Raw genomic sequence first — 20,408 nt, 5'->3', positions numbered from 1 at the left:
TAACAGAGCAAGACTCCCTGATAAAAAGGTTTGCCTTTTTAAAAGCAAAAAGATTTAAGGCAAGTATTTAGGTTTTCACAAACTGGTATATCAGGAGGGCTTAAGAATATACTAAAAGCATATTGAATTATGCATGTTGTTGGCTTACTTTTTTAATGAGTTACGTATGTTTCTGAAAATGTACTGTATCTGTGTTTGTATGTACATAATTTTCATACTGACTTTAATGGTGTACTTAAGATATCCTGATAGCATTGATTACTCTGGTAAATCTTTGTGTGGATAAAAACCTTGTTGGGAAAATTTTAGGGAACCACTTGTTTTTCTGAAAAATCTTGTTCTGTGATCCTGTGAAGACAAGCTGTGATTTGTGATGGATGTTAGATTGTAGACTGGCACCTTCTTGATGGAGCTGATTCTAACCTTAGAATAATTTTTGCTTTTATCAGTCTTGTCCTCTAATTACCAGATGAGGGCCATAGCTGTATTTTCATGGCCACATTATTAACCTTCTTAGTTTATGTAATTATTACATCCATAGGAAAAGAGTTATACAAAAAGAATTTGTATATTTGCAACTTCTAGCAGTTTGTCATTACTCAGCTCCTGAAATTAAAGAAATTTAATCAGTCTTGGTCATCTTGTCTTGATTGTCATGGTTTGGAAGGAAATACCAAATATAGATTTGAATCAGTAGACTAGAAGGCTGCTGTTTAAACACATAAAATAATTTTTTAAAAAAGCTTTCTAGGTTGGGCGCAGTGGCTCATGCCTGTAATCCCAGCACTTTGGGAGGCCGAGGCAGGTGGATCACTTGCAGTCAGGAGACCAGCCTGGCCAACATGGTGAAACCCTGTCTCCACTAAAAATTAAAAAAAATTAGCTGGGCGTGGTGGTGCACTCTTGTATTTCCAGCTACTTTGGGAGGCTGAGGCAGGAGAATTGCTTGAACTCAGGAGGCACTCTCATGAGGCAGAGGTTGCAGTGAGCCGAAATTGTGCCACTGCACTCCAGCCTGGGCAACAGAGCGAGACTCCATCTCAGACAAAAAAGACACCTATTTTTTTCCAGTTAGAAACCTGCTGGCATGTAACTATGTTAGTAGGAAGAATGTTTGCAGTAAGCATGGAGGTTTAGCTAGTTAGCACAATCAAAGAAATTTGAAGACATTTAAAGCCCTGATATTTTTATTGAAAGACAATGATGGCATTGCTATTCAATTTAGTCTTCCTAGGTGGATTTATGGACTGATGGACTTCATTTGAAAGTAATGTCGTCTTTCATTACAGAGCCCAACCAACTCTTGATGCTACAACAGAGTCTTAACTTGCTGCATTTTCCAAAATCCCATCCTTGTAAGCTTCATGCTTTAGGCCCTAATTGCTAGTTTTTTCTCTATACAGGATTGTTTTTCATTAGGTTCACTTGATTCATCCGTCGCTGGATTTGGGAGCACTGGCAACATAATCAACACACTTCCTACAATCTTCAGGCTTCACATGTGCTGATGATGATGTAAACCAACTCTGCCCCAATCATCTCCCCTTCTCTTAGGGTTTTACTACATATTGCAACAGAAGATAATATTGGAGGTGAAGAGGGTAACATGAAGTTTGGCACTACCCTGAAGAACTGTAAGCATCTCTTGGAATGTGCTAAGGAACTTGATGTCCAAATAATTGGGGTTAAGTGAGTATTTGTTTTAAACTTTTAAAACTGTGAACATTTTACGATGATAGCCTGTCTTTCTGGTTATTGATTTAAGACTTTATTTGCATGAAATCTAAGACGCAATTTTTTTCTAGTCTTTTAACACACATGTATGTGTTTTCTTCTTAGTTTAGGCAAAACAAATATGCCTTATCCCTTTTCATACTGTTTTGCAGCTGTACCTCCTTCCCCACAATAAAAAAAAATAGCAAGTAATATTTTGATTCGGGTTAGTGCAGAGTAACTTAAATCGCCACCTTTTAAATTGGATGGGAGGAGATTTGCTAGAATTCTTAACAAAAATAAAAGTGTCAGGCCTTTTCCTCCTTTTAATTCCTCTGGGGAATTTCAATAAATTAGACTTTGCTTCAGGCTTTTAATTTTATATGTGAGGAAACCGAGACTCCAAGAGGTTCAAAGACTTGATTATATCCTCAGAACTAATTACAGACATAGTAACACTAAGCCCTAGATGTTGTTTGCCAGTCCATTGCTATTCTTACTAAAAAAGGTCTTGCTTTTTCAAACACTCACAAAGATGTATAGAGTCCCCACTGTTAATAGTTTATTGTGTATCTTTAATTTTATTATTTAGTTTTTGAGATAGTATCTCATTATATCTCCCATGCTGGAGTTCAGTGGCATGATCATGGCTCACTGCAACCTCAAACTCCTGGCCAAGCAGTCTTCCCGCCTTGGCCTCCCAAAGTGCTGGGATGTGAGCCTCTGTGCCTGACCTTACTGTGTATCTTTCTATTCTACTTTGTACATAAATAGGTGGTAGTCTTTTAAACGAAGAATTGGATCATGCTGTGCCCTACACAATAGAAAACATTCCATGTCAGTCTAGTTTGAATTCTGCCTTAGGTGACAATATTGACACATTTGAGAGTTTTGTTCATATTTCAACTAAGTTTTAATTTAAGTTGACATAAAAATTAATGAAGTACTATCTCGAGCAGATAAAGGGAAAAGAAAAATTTGCTTTACGGTGTACAGTTCTATGGATTTTAGTACTTGTGTAACCACTGCCACAATCAGGAAGTATTCTATTCTGAAACTTTAGTAATACTAGTGAATAATAGTAATACTGTTACTCAGCTTGATTAACAACAGACACATTTCACAACAGACACTATTTCACAACAGACACATTTTTGTATTTGGTTGGGTAAAATTGAATGTTCAATTTTATGCTCAGCTGAATGTGATACGATTTGGTACTGCTTGTTACTTCACTATATAAACATAAAAGCACCACATATACATAAAAGAACACCTTATTGTATAACTGCAACAGTACTGATAATTGACTTATTGTTAAGAATTTTTGTTTATAGAATTACAGTTTTATCTTGGCATTGCCTTTTCTAAAAAGCTGGTACTGTAACTTCTGGTTAATTAGAGGCTGATGCTTCTAATGGTTTAAGTATTTGGTAAAGTTAATGTGGATACTTAATAGTATGAATATGATGAATGACAGTTGAAAGAAATTACAGGAGGTGTCTCTAAAACTTTCTGCTCCTTTAAAGTTATTATTCTGTGTGTTTCAGATTTCATGTTTCGAGTGCTTGCAAAGAATCTCAAGTATACGTACATGCTCTATCTGATGCTCGATGTGTGTTTGACATGGCTGTAAGTTCTTTCTTTGAATTATTTTGATATTTTAGCCAGGATGTTAAGTTAAAGACTAAGTATTGTTTTCTGCCTGTGTGAATTACTCTGACTACATTCAACGTCACACACCTCATTTTTATTACATAAGCATTCAGAGCTCTATACAGTCACACCTTTTAAGTGGGTAAAGGAGTGAAATACTAATTGACTTGCATAAGTCTAGAAGAGAGTACAAATAAAATCAAAGAGCATACCTAACATTAAATCAATCTGTTTCTATCAGTAAAAAACCAAGAAGTTGCTGTACTAAAGATCAGAACAGATATTTACCTCCCTAGGAGGAGGTTTTTAAAATGTTCTCATATCTGTTACAATTTGGAAAAGCATTTAAATAATTTTTTTTCCATCCATAGGGAGAAATTGGCTTTACGATGAACATGTTAGACATTGGTGGAGGATTCACGGGAACTGAATTTCAATTGGAAGAGGTAAACTTTTCAGTAGATGACATAACAGAATAATTGCTTTCTTTGCTACTTAAGTGGTGGATGTGTAGAGCAGGATTTTTACAATGGCAGAAAGTAAACCCTGTAACGTCTCTTTAAAATTTTATTCTTAGAAAATGTGGATACTTAATGGTAGTTAGTAGACCTAGCTAACTTTGAAAAGTTTGATAGAATTCTTTGAACATTATCATGAAACATTTTCTATTTCAGTTGTGTTTCTATACTTAATGGCACAAATGATTTAATACTTAGAAAACTTCACTACTACCTTTTTTGTTTTGTTTTAAAAAGGGTCTTCCTGTGTTGCCCAGGCTGGAGTGGAGTTGTGCAATTATAGCTCACTGCAGCCTGCAACTCCTGGGCTCAAGTGATCCTCCCGCCTCAGCTTCCCAAGCAGCTGGGACTTTAAAAAAAAAAAAAAAAAAGTCTTTCTATATTGCCCAAGCTGGTCTTGGAACTCCTGGCCTCAAGTGATCCTCCTGCCCCAGCCTCCCAAAGTTTTGGGGTTACAGGCGTGAGCCACCACTCCCAGCCAACTTTAGCACTTAGACCAGATGCACGTCACACCTGTTTTCTCACCTTCCTGTTCTGCCCTCCTTCCTTCCTTCTGCAATATCTAGAAACTATGATTTGAAAATTTTGCTTCTGTTTTTTTAGTGATCAAGTATAGAAAAATGACTTTAAAAAAAAAAAAAACAAATACCAGTAGGTATTTGTTATTAGAGCTCTCTGTTTTTAAAATTAATGCCATTCTGATAGTCACAAAATAAATTGACTTGAAAGCATGCCTAATTAGTTGCTTGGAGATAATTACGAAGTTGCTAAGGTTCATAGTCTGTGATTGGAACTGCTCCATTTTCCTAGAAGATTTTGTTAATATCAGTTTCTGAATATTGTGAATTATCTGATCCAATATTGAAACCATAATGTGGCATTTAAAATCCACAGGTTAATCATGTTATCAGCCCTCTGTTGGATATCTACTTTCCTGAAGGATCTGGTGTTAAGATAATTTCAGAACCCGGAAGCTACTATGTGTCTTCTGCATTTACACTTGCAGTTAATATCATAGCAAAGAAAGTTGTTGAAAATGATAAATTTCCCTCTGGAGGTAAGTTATGAAGTTTATAGTTTTATTTTTGTTGGTAGATAATTGCAGTTAGTCTGGAAATGAACAGATGGTCATGAAGTTGTAGGTGGTTTTCAGCTTTTAAAAATCTTAAAGCTGGCCGGGCGTGGTGGCTCATGTCTATAATCCCAGCACTTTGGGAGGCCGAGCCGTGTGGATCACGAGGTCAGAAGTTCGAGACCAGCCTGGCCAGTATGGTGGAAACCCCATCTCTACTAAAAATACAAAACTTAGCTGGGCGTGGTGGCACACCACGTGGTGGGCGGATCACTTGAGGTCAGGAGTTCAAGATCAGCCTGAACAACATGGCAAAACCCCATCTTACTAAAAATAGAAAAATTAGCCAGGTGTGGTGGTGCATGCCTGTAATCACAGCTACTGGGGAGGCTGGGGCACTAGAATCCCTTGAATCTGGGAGGCAGAAGTTACAGTGAGACAGTGAGCCAAGATTGCGCTAGTGCACTTCAGCCTGGGTGACAGAATGAGACCCTGTCCCAAAAAAAAAAAAAGTATTAAGATTCTTGAAGCCTTTCTGATAGTTGCTGTTTCAAAAAAACAGGAAAAAGATCAAGCAGCAAGGAAAAACACTTTCTAGTTTCTTTTCAAATCAGCAAGAGGAAGGCAATATATGCACAAGTAATTAAATATGTGTTTGAATGTGGAATTAAAAATAAAAGTTGAGATTGTGCCACTCACCCCAGCCTGGATGACAGGGCAAAAACCCTGTCTCAAAAAAAAAAAAAAAAAAAAAAGATAAAGAAAAAGAAAATAGTGTTGTATATCATTAGTCATCAGGTAAATGCAAATTAAAACCACAATGGGATACCATTACCACCAACCTACTGACTGGATCAACTTAAAGACTGACAATACAAAATATCAAAGAGCATGAGGAACAACCAGAGTTCACACGTATACACTGCTAGTGGGAATCTGTGTGTGTGTGTTGAGACAGGGTCTCACTGTTACTCAGGCTGGAGTGCAGTGGTGTGATCACAGCTCACCGCAGGTTTGAGCTTCAGGAATCAAGAGATCCTCTCACCTCACTCTGAAACCTTTGAAAACGCCCATTCTACTCACAGCTACTCTACTCTTAGCACAACCAATACTCATTTTCAGGTTTATCACTCTCCACAAGAAACAAACCAAGGCTGGAGAAACAACTGATTACAGGACTGAGGCAGAAAAAGGTTAAAATGAGCCTGGAACATCTTGATACACCAAAAAATAAAGAAGTGCTCAGAGAATAACGGAGACATGTCAAGGGAAAAATGAGAGTAATAGATTATATAAACCTAATGAATAAAGATCTATCGGTCTAAACTCATAAATAAACAGGAGGGAAGGAAAAGATATTCTTTAAGTAAAGGCTAACTAATATAAACAATAATGAAGTTAGAAATTCATCAATAGATGCTAAAACTAATGGGGTGAAAATCTGGTTAGAAACAGGTAGTTTATTTACAGTCTCTAATTAACTTGCCACTTCACAATGGAGAGAAACCTGCCTGACACAACCTTAAACAAGTGCTCAAAACTAGCATTTAAATAAAAAAAAAAATAGCTGGGCATGGTGGCACGCGCCTGTAATCCCAGCTACTCGGGAGGCTGAGACAGGAGAATCGCTTGAGAAAGGCAGGAGGAGGCAGAGGTTGCAGTGAGCCGAGATCATGCCACTGCATTCCAGCCTGGGCAACAAGAGCAAAACTCTCAAAAAAAAAAAGTCACCACAAGGCCAGGTGTATTGGCTCAAGCTTATAATCCCAGCACTTTGGGAGGCTGAGGCAGGTGGATCACTTGAGTTCAGGGGTTTGAGACCAGCCTGGGAAACACGACGAAACCTGTAAAATTGTCCATTTCCCCAATATTGTCTTATTTTACAGCTTTGTTTTTCCTTGTTTAGAATCCAGTCCAGGACCACATTGAATTTGTCATTTCTCCTTGAATCTGGATAGCTTCTCAGCTCATTACTTTGTATTTTTTAACTTTGACATTTTCGAAGAGTAGAAATTTCATAGCTGATCCTTAATTTGGGTTTGTTTGATGATTCCTCACAAAGTGCTAGAATTTTACAGGCATGAGCCGTCGCATCCAGCCCTAGAGCACTTTTTTCTTGTGCTCATTGGTTATCTTTGTGAAATGAGTGCTGTGTGTCTTTTTAAGTTTAAATAGTTTGAGAAATGTGAAAATTACATTTATTTGTTTTATATGAGCCATTTTAATAAAAATTCATTTTCCCCTTTCCTGTTTTATTCCAGTAGAAAAAACCGGAAGTGATGAACCAGCCTTCATGTATTATATGAATGATGGTGTTTATGGTTCTTTTGCAAGTAAACTGTCTGAGGACTTAAATACCATTCCAGAGGTTCACAAGGCAAGTTTTATCAGAAATATTAAAGCCTATTTGGCATTTTATAAACTGAGCTGTTCTTTTTAAGATGCTTCCCAATTATTTGAAAAACATTTTAGAATGGGGAAAAATGCCCCTTTTGAGGATATGCGTTCTTCTGGTGGAGTCCCTTTTTTAGTTTGTTGCCTTTACGTGGAGTTTTTTTTTTGTTGTTTTTTGTTTTTTTTGTTTTTTTTTTTTGAGACGGAGTCTGGCTCTGTTGCCCAGGCTGGAGTGCAGTGGCCGGATCTCAGCTCCCTGCAAGCCCCGCCTCCCGAGTTCATGCCATTCTCCTGCCTCAGCCTCCCGAGTAGCTGGGAGTACAGGCACCCGCCACCTCGCCCGGCTAATTTTTTTTGTATTTTAGTAGAGACGGGGTTTCACCGTGTTAGCCAGGATGGTCTCGATCTCCTGACCTCGTGATCCGCCCGTCTCGGCCTCCCAAAGTGCTGGGATTACAGGCTTGAGCCACCGTGCCCGGCCTACGTGGAGTTAATGGTACCATTGAGGCTTAAGGAGCACCCTGCCCTTGGCTCTAGGCCTTTTTTCCATGAACACATTGGATCTGAGACAGTGAAAAATACTTATCTACTCACAAATTCAATACCTGCATAAGTATGAGTAAAAATTGTAAAACTTTTCCTACAGAAATACAAGGAAGATGAGCCTCTGTTTACAAGCAGCCTTTGGGGTCCATCCTGTGATGAGCTTGATCAAATTGTGGAAAGCTGTCTTCTTCCTGAGCTGAATGTGGGAGATTGGCTTATCTTTGATAACATGGGAGCAGATTCTTTCCATGAACCTTCTGCTTTTAATGATTTTCAGAGGCCAGCCATTTATTACATGATGTCATTCAGTGATTGGTAAGGTGATTTTATTTTAAGGCAGGTGGGACATTTGAACTGTCCTTGTAGACTTGCTAATAAGTTTTAATTCTGTGATGAATGCTAAACTTAGAAGTACAGTCACGTATTACCTGTACAGTGTAGTTGCTTAATGATGGGAATTTGTTCTGACAAATGGAACATTAGGTGATTTTATGATGGCATAGTCTACTACATAATCTAGGCTATGTGGTATATTGCTCCTAGGCTGCAAACCTATACAGCATGTTACTCTGTTTAATACTGTTGGCAGTTGTAATGCAGTGGCATTTGTGTATCTTAAGATACTTAAAACATAGAAAGGATAATACATTGTGCTATGACATGATTGTGATAGGAATTTTTAAACTTCACTGTAATCTTACGGGTATACCACAGTCATATGTGTAGTCTGACCAAAACATCACTCTGCAGTGCATGGCTATAATAGAAAAAATGATGATCTTTTAAAGGTATTTGGAAGACTAGTTATAGTCCTATTTTATTATCCATTTGTTAGGTGATTACATGGTCTTTGGGCTTAAATTCAGAATTTTACTGAATTTTTTCTATTTAGGTATGAAATGCAAGATGCTGGAATTACTTCAGACTCAATGATGAAGAACTTCTTCTTTGTGCCTTCTTGCATTCAGCTGAGCCAAGAAGACAGCTTTTCCGCTGAAGCTTAAACAGGCATTAACGCTTCTTTAGATCTGAAGTTGCAGGTTAAGCTTGTCTGGTCAACATTCCAGTGTGGAAAAATAATTTAAACAATCTTATTCTCTTAATTCTTTTGGCAACAAAAACCATGAGTAATAGCTATTTGGGACCAGACAAAAACAGCTTTCATCTATAATTCATTGGGGATAATGGGAGATTTAGATAATGTGTCCAGATTTAAACCTACCAGTTTGTCCTACCCCTTAAGCGTTTAAAATAAAATATGCAACAAAATGGATGACTTAGTGGAGATGGAAGCCCATTAATTGGGTTCCCCATTAAATCGTTTACATACAAGAACACAGTTTTTATACTAAGGATTTGTGTTTAAAGTCTTGTAAAGTTCATGTCTTTCACCCAGATACATCAAATGTTAGCGGAAGACCAGTGTGACTTCATTAGATAACGTTTAGTGTATTTAGAATGTGTAAATTTGTGCTTTGAACTGTAGTTTAATAAATGTAAAATTGCATCATAGTATTTGTTGACCTAATGTAACCCTTGTATGATTGCAATAAAATTTTGTGTAGATTTTACTGTTTTTTCAGGCTAAAACTTTGGGAAAGGGGCTAGCTAGCAAAGGTAGTTTTGAAATAGATGTGTATATGGACTGTTTTGAAGGGTTTTTTTCTTTATAGCCCAGTTAAGTTTTGTTTGGCTCAGTGCATTTTTCAGTTATTTAATTAGTAATTTAAGTAAAGTGTTTGGTAAATCATTGTGAAGTTCAGATTCATTATGGAGAGTTGATGTGCAGTAAGCATGATGTTTAACAATTTTAACACCAAAAATGTTAATCCTGCATAAATCAATTGTAATAGTAAATAGGTGTTTCTGTATAGATAGAATGCATAGAGTACCTTAGTAAATCTTCGAATCACAATCTTTTGGCTGAAATGGAAGATTCTGTTAAATACTTTGAATAAACTTGGGGGGAGGGAAGTAAAATTGCAGAAAACTGCAGAGCACTAAAACTTAAGAAGGGCTACATCTTTATCCAGAAACCTGTTGCTCTTTTGCACGGAATGTTTAAATTCAGAGTTGGGATGGGGGTTGGGGTGAAGCACACTTACTATCTTCAGTTGCAGTTATTTCAAATTTAGGATTTTTTGTTGTTGGTTTGAACTGTCCCCTTAGTTTCTTGTTATTTCCAATTTGTTCTGCTTAGTCATCACTTTTGATTCTTTTCTTACTAAAACTTTATGGTGGTTGGGGGAAGGGAGTTAGCATCACTAACCTGACAGTTGTTGCCAGGAATTTGCTTTGTTTACTGCTAGTATATTAGAAATCCTAGATCTCAGAATCACAATAGTAATAAATAACAGGGGTCATTTTTTCCTAACTTACTCTATGTTCAGGTGTGGAATTTCTGTCTCCCAAGAGGAAATGTGACTTGACTTTGGTGCCAATGGACAGAAAATTCTACCTGTGCTACATAGGAGAAGTTTGGAATGCACTTAATAGCTGGTTTTTACACCTTGATTTTGAGGTGGAAAGAAATTGATCATGAATCTCTAATAAATTTAAATCTCTTGAACCAGTAGGTGCTTAATATTTTTTTGATTTGATTAATGCCCATATGACTCTCATGGGTTCTATTAAAAATATATATAGGACCCCAATCCATTGCCATCAAATTGCCCTTGGACTTTTTCAAAGTATATTATGGGGTTTTATGCAGAATTCCAAGCTACCATGTAACTTTTTTTTAACCGTTTAACAAGGAGGGGGAACTGCTTCCTACCTTCTTTACATGTTGTGCATTGTTGTGGTCCAGAAATGCCAAACCTTTTAAAGATGGTGCAACTTTGAGTCCTCGGCTTGACTATACAGGCCTTGAACTTCATGGCATATCAACTTTGCCATATCTGCAGGAGAGCTGTTCTATATGAAACAGTTCAGAGTTGCAAATATCACATGTGAATGATATGGTAACTTTTAAGAAGTGTCTGTATTGTATTTGAAGACTGTTTGCCATAAATCTGAAATTTGAACCTATGTATTTCAATTTGGTATGCTAAAAAGTTCTGAATTAATGTAAATTTTTTTGTTATAATATTGTAATCTCAGTTCAAAAGTTAACTGAAAATATAAAGCCCAATGATTTCTATATAGTAAATTGAACTGTAAAGGTAACTTGTGTGTGATTCTGAATACATAGATAAATGTTTTTATTCCTCATGTTTTGCTTTGGCTTCTATCTGAAATAGAGGTAAAATTTTACATATTAGCTTTATGTATATTAACAATCTTGCTTTATTAGAAAGTAAATTGATTCTGCTAAAAAATGCTGGGAGTTATGTATAGAACAATGAAATTTTGATAAAGTCCAGTATATATGTGAGCACTGTTTCCAGGACAACCTTTTCTAGATACTTCAGTTCACTAGCCTCTTAACAATTTTAAACTTGGACTAAATGAATAGATTGACAAGTTAGATTTATTCTAAGTAAACATGGGCATTAATACCATTAAATGGAAATACTGGGTTAGAGAAGCCACACATTGCTTAATTCCTTTTTTCTTGTTTTTTAGAGTATATATTTTAGTTTGCTAACCTGTCTTGGCCTTAAGAGGTCTTCTGAACTCCGCTGAAATGAAAAGCATCTCTTTGTTCTTTGAACACTTTAGTTAACTGGGTGACTTAATATTTTGGGGAGTAACTTTAAAGATTTACTTCATTATTCAGGCAATACACTAGTATAGGGTGGTAGTTAAAGGTGTAGACCTTGCCCCAGTCTGCTTGACTCAAATCCTGCCTCTGCCATTTACTGTCTGTATGGACATAGGCTAGTCACTTAACCCTTTTGTACTTCAGTTTTTCCAGATGGAAAATCATGGTAAGACCAGGCACAGTGGTTTATGCTTGTAAATCCCAGCACTTTGAAAGGTCGAGGTGAGAGGATTACTTGAGCTCAGGAGTTCGAGACCAGCCTTGGCAACGAAGGGAGACCCGTCTCTCCAAAAAAAAAATTTTTTAATTAGCTGGGTGTGATAAGTGCCTGTAGTCCCAGCTACTCAAAAGGCCAAGGTGGGAGGATTGCTTGGGCCCAGGAGGTGGAGGCTGCAGTGAGCCACGATCGTACCACTGCACTCCAGTCTGGGCAACAAAGTAAGACCATATCTCTAATAAGAAAAGAAAAAAAAGGATGGTAATAAAAATAGCAGCTTCGTAAGGTTATAAGGATGTAACAGTTGTAAGGTGTTTAGAACTGGCTGGCACACAGAGCTCAATAAACAACCCTTATTATCTGTTATATGATACTGATTTGGACAAGTTGCTCTGGGCCTTGGTTTCCTGCCTGTAGGATGAAGACACTAGAACTTAACCTTACCAGGCCTTAAAAGTGCCTGGCACATGGATGCAAATGGCAGATAGTGCCAGTGGTTGATAGCTTGGTATTAATGTCTCTTTAGCACATACTTGACCATTCTCCTTTGTCTTTATAAGCTGGACTTTTGGTTGGGCATCAGAGGAAGGTTTTGTATTGCTGCCTGTTACTTAGTTGATTTAATTTTAATGTAACCTTACAGTATTATCTAAAAGCACAGGCCGGGCACAATGGCTCACACCTGTAATCCCAACACTTTGGGAGGCTGAGGCAGGCGGATCACCTGAGGTCAGGAGTTCGAGACCAGCCTGGCCAACATGGTGAAACGCCATCTCTACTAAAAATACAAAAAATAGCCAGTCATGGTGGCGCACACCTGTGCCAGCTACTCAAGGCTGAGGCAGGAGAATTGCTTGAACCTGGGAGGCAGAAGTTGTAGTGAGTGGAGATTGCACCACTGCACTCCAGCCTGGGTGACAGACCGAGAGACTCCATCTCAAAAAAAAAAAAAAAAAAACCGTAATAGTAGAAACTTAAATTGGCAGGAATCAAAATATAAAACAAAAATTAGTCTTCTACATTTGAGTTGTGAGTAAATCCTATGAATCGCATTCATCCTGAGAGGAAAAAGGTGTGGTGCAAGTAATTACAGAAGTAGGCTTTCATAATGAGGATAAACCTGGCCTAGGAACAACAAACGAACTAGTTTTGGTCTTGACTGGTATTTGAATTAAGTTGAAGCTAACCTGAAAAGTCTCAGTTCCTACTCAGACATCCCGAGAAACTTTTCTCTTTGCATACAGATGGCCTGTACTACACGTATCTTTTAAATCATAGTGCATGTCTTCACCCAGAAAGGAGTATAGACACAGGAACACAAACCACCTAGATTCAAAAGGCAATGTGACTTTAGTGTTACACAGCTGAAGATTTTATTTATTGGAAATAGACTATAAAAAGTTTTTTTAAAATGGCAATTTGTAGAAAGCTTAATCTACACAACATGCTCCATGTTGTGGTCTTGGGGTACTAAATGGAGAGAAAAAGAACATCTTTCATACTCCTGAATTCCTTAACCTATATATGTAATTGTCATCAGCTTAAAGCAATTCCATTGTTAAGTGATCTTTCAAACCCTGATTCTACGATGATACTGCTTCTGTCAACCCTTTGCAGTTGATTTGTCGATGACCTGAGAAGATTAGCACTGGATCAGGTATGGGCAATTAAAGAGTTAAATAGAGTTGTGTAGATGTTTTAAAGATATCGCAATATCTTATTTAGATTACTTTTAACTCCAGAGTCCAGCTAACCTTTATTTGTAAATAATGGTGCCCAACTTCATCTGGTGTGCACCTGTGCCTACAACTTTGTCCCCATTGTTTTTAGCAGCAGTATGCAGAGGAGGGGACGCTTGGCTGAAGTTTAAGAATTTTAGTTCTAGACCAGGCGCGGTGGCTCATGCCTGTAATCCCAGCACTTTGGGAGGCAGAGACGGGCAGATCACGAGGTCAGGAAATCGAGACCGTCTCGGCTAACACGGTGAAACCCCATCTCTACTAAAAATATAAAAAAATTAGCCGGGCGTGGTGGCGGGCGCCTGTAGTCCCAGCTACTCGGGAGGCTGAGGCAGGAGAATGGCGTGAACCTGGGAGGCGGAGCTTGCAGTGAGCTGAGATCGCGCCACTGCGTTCCAGCCTGGGCGACAGAGCGAGACTCCGTCTCAAAAAAAAAAAAAAAAAAAGAATTTTAGTTCTGTGAGTTTATTGGTTTTCTCCCATCTATTTTCTATTTTATGTTTCTCAGATTGCTCTACTTTCAGCAGGTATGGCGGGGTGGAGGGTTCTCAGCCCTATTCTAAGCCTTCTGTCTTCCACTTAGGCAATTTTAAACTTCCGAGCTAAGGTTGCAGCAATGTTTTATCGCTAAGAACGTTACTTTTTCCCTCATCACCTCGGTCCTCTTTCCTCCAGCCCTGGACATTCTAAATTGTCTGGTTTTTGTTTTTGTTTCGAGACAGGGTGTCACTCTCGGCTCAGTGTAACCTCTGCCTCTCAGGTTCAAGCGATTCTCGTGCCTCAGCCTCCGGAGTAGCTGGGATTACAAGTGCACCACCACTATGCCCGTCTGATTTTTGTGTTATTAGAAACAGGGTTTCACCATGTTGACCAGGCTGGTCTCAAACTCCTGACCTCAGGTGATCCGCCTGCCTCGCCCTCTGAAAGTGCTGAGATTACAGACGTGAGTCACTGTGCCCTGCCTAAATTGTCTTGTTTTATAATCTGTAACTCTTACGATTCCAAGCATTCCCTGTATCTGAGTGGGGACTAAAGAGCCACTAGGCAGCTCCAAGTGCATGAGTGGAGTTTGTCGACTGAAAAAATGATCTGTCCCAGCTGATTAGTTAGGGAACTTCTTATGCCATTATGTCAAGGTCTTAGCTGATTCTCAGTCAATTTGTATCTCGTGCCTGAAGGGTGATAGACTGTCTACCAGCATTCTAGAACCCAGCATGGTAAGGGTTGGGCCTCTGCTTTCAGTGTAACACACCCCTGCCATCCCAGAGACTGGGCTACCTTTTCTAGAGAATGAACAAATGAGAGCGAACTCTTGCCCAACTGTGCAGTGTAGAGAAAAGGATCTGGGATTTGGGTGGTTAAACAATCTTTATTTTGCCCCCACCTCCAGGGATTTGGACTGCTGCCAACTCCTGCCCTTTTTTTTTTTTGGTTTTGTTTTGTTTTTTGAATTTCTGAGTTTTTTGTTGTCCGTTCTGTTGGCCTTGGGATTCCATTTCCTGAAGCTGCTAAATTATAAACTAATCTGTCCATTTTCCAGCTTTCATTTTTTTTTTAATCTCGATTTCTCCATCCTGGTGAGTTTCACTCCTTTTAAATGCTTTTTTAGTTAGGGAAGGAACAAGGATAGGTATGCATTTCCAATCTACCAGTGATTATGTGCCCCTCAATATGTACCACATGTGTAAACCTAACTGTCAAAACAAGAGCCCTTTTAGATTTTGGGTGACAGTCCAAACTCTCCATCTGCCTCTTGGAACTAAATTTGGGAGGAATTTTAAAGGTACTCTGGTATCCGCACAAGGTTACAATAATAATACATGAAGTTTTATACCTTTTGTGGATTGATGGTACGGGGAACCAACAACCCTTTACCATAGTGATATACAGAAACAGAGTTTTAATTTCTGCATTTATGTGGTTTTGGTTTTTTTGTGTTTTGGGTTTTTTTTTGTGAGACGGAGTCTTGCTCTGTTGCCCAGGCTGGAGTACAGTGGTGCAATCTTGGCTCACTGCAAGCTCCACCTCCTGGGTTCATGCCATTCTCCTGCCTCAGCCTCCCGAGTAGCTGGTACCACAGGCGCCCGCCACCACGCCTGGCTAATTTTTTGTATTTTTAGTAGAGACGGGGTTTCACTGTGTTAGCCAGGATCGTCTCGATCTCCTGACCTCATGATCTGCCCACCTCAGCCTCCCAAAGTGCTGTGATTATAGGCGTGAGCCACCGTGCCCAGCCTATCTTAAGTTGTTTTTTAAACTTAATGAGTTGGGATGCTTTTAACTTGTAACTTAGGTAATAGTCTTTTAAACATATATACTCTGTGCTTTTTTAATTTTTATTTTTATTTAAACAGTTTCTATCACTAGGCTGGGGGGCAGTGGCACCACCTCCGTTCACTGCAACCTTTGCCTCCCAGGTTCAAGCAATTCTCCTGTCTCAGCCTCCTGAGTAGCTGGAATTACAGGGGTGCGCCACCACGCCCAGCTAATTTTTCTATTTTTTTTTTTTTTTTCTTAGTAGAGAAGGAGTTTTGCCATGTTTGGCCAGGCTGCTCTTGAGCTCTTGGTCTCAAGTGATTACAAGCGTAAGCCACCGTGCCCAGCATACTCTGTGGTGTTTTTATGTCACAACAAACCTTGAGACAGGTTTGTTGAAAATACATTCAAGGCATTTTCTCTATGTTTTAGTGCCCAGTAATGCCTTTCAGATTTAATTACTTCATGATTTAAACCTAACCTTCCATATTGTTAGATTCTCAACAGAAATGAAGTGAGAGCATTTTCAAAGTTTGGTTTTCTTTTCCTAATTCTACGATTCTGCTGGAGGCAAGAATGTAAACACTTTAAAAGCTTCCTAGAGGAGGGAAGAGAACTTCAGTGATCCCCAAAGAAAGACTGTATGTATGTGTGTATTTATTTATTTAGAGATGGAGTTTTGCTCTTGTTGCCCAGGCTGGAGTGTAATGGCATGATCTCAGCTCACTGCAACCTCCGCCTGCCAGGTTCAAGTGATTCTCCTGCCTCAGCCTCCCGAGTAGGTGGGATTATAGGCATGTGCCACCATGCCCGACTAATGTGTTTTTAGTAGAGACAGGGTTTCTCCGTATTGGTCAGGCTGGTCTCGAACTCCCAACCTCAGGTGATCTGCCCGCCAAAGTGCTGGGATTACAAGCGTGAGCCACCGCGCCCGGCAGACAACATTTTTAAATGTTAAAAAAGGGTTTAGGTAACATTAGCTGCATATTGCCCCAAATGACTGAGGATTTGGGACCAATGTATAGGAGGTCAGTCAGGGAAGGGAACAGTAGTGCAGAGCTTATGAGAAGTTCACATTGAGGAAAATGGTGCTCTCCTTTCCAATTGGCATGATGCTACCACTCCCCTTTTATGTATTGCTATAACTTGATATATGCTTTCCTAAAAATCACTATGTGAAATTGTACAGCAGAAAAAATGGGGTTCAGGCACAGCACTCAAACTTTGGCAGTGCAACATTACAAAACTGATAGAAACTAATTAAAAATGGAGTACAGTTTGCACACCTTAAATGGTAAAGAAATACACAAATATTACAATCAATGTAGCACTTTACCTTGAAGAAGACCCACAGTTTGAGGAAGTGGAAGGGTTGCAGCTTGTGAATTGTCAGATGGTAGGGTGTCTTGGTTCATTTTGTGTTGCTATAACACAATACCACAGACTGGGTAATGAATATAAAGGAACTTATTTCTTACAGTTCTGGAGGCGGAGAAGTCCGAGGCTGATGGGCCCACATCTGGTGAGGACCCTCTTGTGTCATACCATGGTGGAAGGCAGAAGGGCAAGAGAGCAAGATAGGGACCAAGCCCACTCACACAATAACCAACACACTCCTGAGATAATGACATTAATCTGATGAGGCTGAGCCCTCATGACCTAATCACCCCTTAATGAGCCCACCTCTCAACACTGTTGCACTGGGGATTAAGTTTCCCAGAGTAACAATGGGTTATACTACTGATAACTTAGTTCTGACCTTTAGTTCCACCTGTAAATTTCATAAGGGGAATAGGGTTGCTGGTGCTTGTTAAGTAAAATCCTTGCTTTGAATCTCTCTGTTCTAGGCCTTTATTCGTTCAAGGTAGAAACTAATCGTTGGCTTTTCTTGTGTATATAACCTCAAGCTAAGACATGGAAAAAGCAGGTCTTTCTATACATCTTTTAAGTTGAGAGTGAAGAGATCTTTTAGGAAAAAGCAGCAAGGATCCTTCTTGAAGGTAAGGTACTACCGGAGTGAGAAAGTAGGTGTGGCAAGGTTACCAATGTCAAGTCTTTCAGGGGGTCAAATAATAATTATCTCTTAATATGCCTTATCTATATGACCCAAATCTTTTAGATATATCAAGGTTTGACCTTACATCTTTATGTTCTTACCCTTATGGCCATAGGCCCAGGATGAGTAATGGGTGATAAGAAAACTGAACTAATGTTGACCTCTTTAAAAAGCAGAGGACTCCTATTTCCTTGTAAGCCCTGTGCTGTACTGTGGCACCAATGAGAAGACCAACATTCCTGTAATTGTATAATAATAGCAGCAAGGAAGTTCCCTTGCCCAGCTAGGGGACTGCAGGATCATGCAGCCATTGCAACACTATTTCTGGCGCTATTCAAGGGCTTTGGATAGTAACCCATTTAGTCTTCTAAATGAACTCAATCTTCAGAGCCATCCTATGAGATAGAGACTCATGGCCCCATTTTACAGACCTTAAGAAGGTCATATAGGCCAGGTGGGGTGGCTCACAACTTATAATCCCAGCACTTTGAGAGGCCGAGGTGGGCAGATCACTTGAGTCCAGGAATTTGAGGCAGCCTAGGCAACATAGTGAAACCCATCTCTATGTTAAATAAAAATATTTAATATACTGTTTTAATTTTTGTTTTTGGAGATGGAGTTTCACTCTTTTTGCCCAGGCTGGGGTGCAATGATGTGCTCTCAGCTCACTGCAACCTCCGTCTCCTGGATTCAAGCGGCTCTCTTGCCTCAGCCTCCCAAGTAGCTGGGATTACAGGTGTGTGCCACCATGTCCGGCTAATGTTTGTATTTTTAGTAGAGACAAGATTTCACCATGTTGGCCAGGCTGGTCTCAGGTAATCCACCCACCTCGGCCTTCCAAAATGCTGGGATTACAGGTATGAGCCACCATGCCCGGCCTTAAAATATTTTAAAATAAAATTTAAAATTGTTTTTTAAAGAAGTTCATATAGATAGCTAGGAGTAAGTCATAGAGTTAGGATTGTAGCCCAGCAGGCTGGCTCTGGATCTGGTCTCTTTCCCATGATCCTATAGTACATCACTCAGATTTCACCCACATTTTGAATTGCCTATAGGAAGTTCCATTCAGATAGAAAAGCCAGACACAAAACATTCTGTGAAGCTGTGTTTCTTTAGTATTTTTAAAATTTTTGTTCACTGTTATTTTCAAATTTAAAAATCCTACAAACCTGAAAAGAGTGATCAACTCCAGAGTTATCATTAATCATGTAGCATTGTACGTGTAACTGCTGAAGCTGTCATTTTTACCACTTCCGCAAGAACTATTGGCACCATCTAGGATTTGTATGGGAGTCCTGGAGCTGGGATGGCCTTCAGAGTTGAACCAAACTGAGACAGGACAGCTGGGACTTTATCCCAGCATTAGCCAGTCATTGGCTACAGGCCACTCCTTTCAAGGAGGCATAACCTTGGGCAAGCCGTCCCTGTAGTTCCCAGTGATGGATACAGTTATGTGCTGATTTCCAGTGAAGAATGCAGCCATGAGCTACAACTGCTAGTCCGTAGCAGCTAACAGTGCCGGTAGCAGGGGAATGGGTACACAGGCCCTGCACAGGCAACTGGTGCCATTTTCCAATCATTAAAAAAGCTAGGGGCCAGGTGCCCATAATCCCAGCACTTTTAGAGGCTGAGGTGGGAGGAACACGTGAGCCCAGGAGTTCAAGGCTGCAGTGAGCTATGATGGCACCACTGCACTACAACCTGGGCTACAGAGGAAGACCTGTCTCGAAAAAAAGGTAAAAATTTTAAAAAGCCTATGCCATGTTGTCTGTTTAAGAAGGTCAGAACCAGTTTCTGCTGACGTATGTACTAGCTTGTTAGGGCTGCCCAAACAATACACAAACTATAAAGTGGGTGGCTTAAACATCAGAAATGTGTCTCACAGCTCTGGAGACCAGAAGTCCAAATGCTCAGCAGGGTTGCTTCTCTCTAGGGCTTTGAGGGAAGCCTCTGTTCCTGGCCTCCTTGGATTGTAGGTGGCCATCTTCATGTTCACATGCTTTTCTCCCTGCACACTGTATATAAGTCTCTCCAAATTTTCCCTTTTTATGACACTGGTTATATTGGACTTGGTCTCATCTTAATGATCTAATGTTAATTGAACTAATTACATCTCAATGACCCTATTTCCAAATAAGTTCACATTCTGATGTGCTGGTGGTCGGGATTTCAGTGTATGAATTTTGATGGGGACACAGCCCATAACAAGTGTGTTTGGTCATTCGGAACAGGAGCACTGTATTGACCCTTGACCCCTGACCCCTGACTAGCCCCTGCACATCCACTCCTCGCCCTTCTCAGTCACTGTTCCTTTCCCTTCCCCTGTCTCCCTCCCTCCCTCCCTTCTTTCCTTCCTCTCTTTCTTTTTGAGATGTAGTCTTGCTCTGTCACCCAGGCTGGAGGATAGTGGCATAATCACAGCTCACTGCAGTATCGACCTCCCATGTTTAAGCAATCTTCCCACCTCAGCCTCCCGAGTAGCTAGGACCATAGGTGTGCAGAACCACACCTGGCTAATTTAAAAACTTTCTTTTT

At 39.6% G+C, this 20,408-nt stretch overlaps 1 protein-coding gene across 8 annotated transcripts in view; it reads left to right on the top strand.

The window, feature by feature from the left end:
• AZIN1 (antizyme inhibitor 1) overlaps window positions 1–11,112 on the top strand; it is a 37,766-nt gene extending 26,654 nt beyond the window's left edge. For 3 of the 8 annotated variants that reach the window (XM_038000218.2, XM_038000219.2, XM_038000220.2), the window contains 7 exons: window positions 1,555–1,689; window positions 3,264–3,345; window positions 3,741–3,815; window positions 4,782–4,944; window positions 7,224–7,336; window positions 8,000–8,214; window positions 8,792–11,112. In XM_038000218.2, coding sequence (XP_037856146.2) covers window positions 1,555–1,689; window positions 3,264–3,345; window positions 3,741–3,815; window positions 4,782–4,944; window positions 7,224–7,336; window positions 8,000–8,214; window positions 8,792–8,903 — 895 coding nt within the window. In that variant the 3' untranslated portion in view covers window positions 8,904–11,112. Of the gene's footprint in view, window positions 1–1,403; window positions 1,690–3,263; window positions 3,346–3,740; window positions 3,816–4,781; window positions 4,945–7,220; window positions 7,337–7,999; window positions 8,215–8,791 lie in introns of all 8 variants that reach the window. The other 5 variants (XM_008001266.3, XM_038000216.2, XM_008001265.3 and 2 more) reach the window with 2 other exon arrangements.
• Window positions 11,113–20,408: the final 9,296 nt, after the last annotated feature.

Source organism: Chlorocebus sabaeus, chromosome 8 (assembly GCF_047675955.1).
Source record: "Chlorocebus sabaeus isolate Y175 chromosome 8, mChlSab1.0.hap1, whole genome shotgun sequence".
NCBI classification, from domain to species: Eukaryota; Metazoa; Chordata; class Mammalia; order Primates; family Cercopithecidae; genus Chlorocebus; species Chlorocebus sabaeus.
The sequence above is the reverse complement of the archived record's forward strand: the minus strand, read 5'-3'. Positions and strand labels throughout refer to the sequence as shown.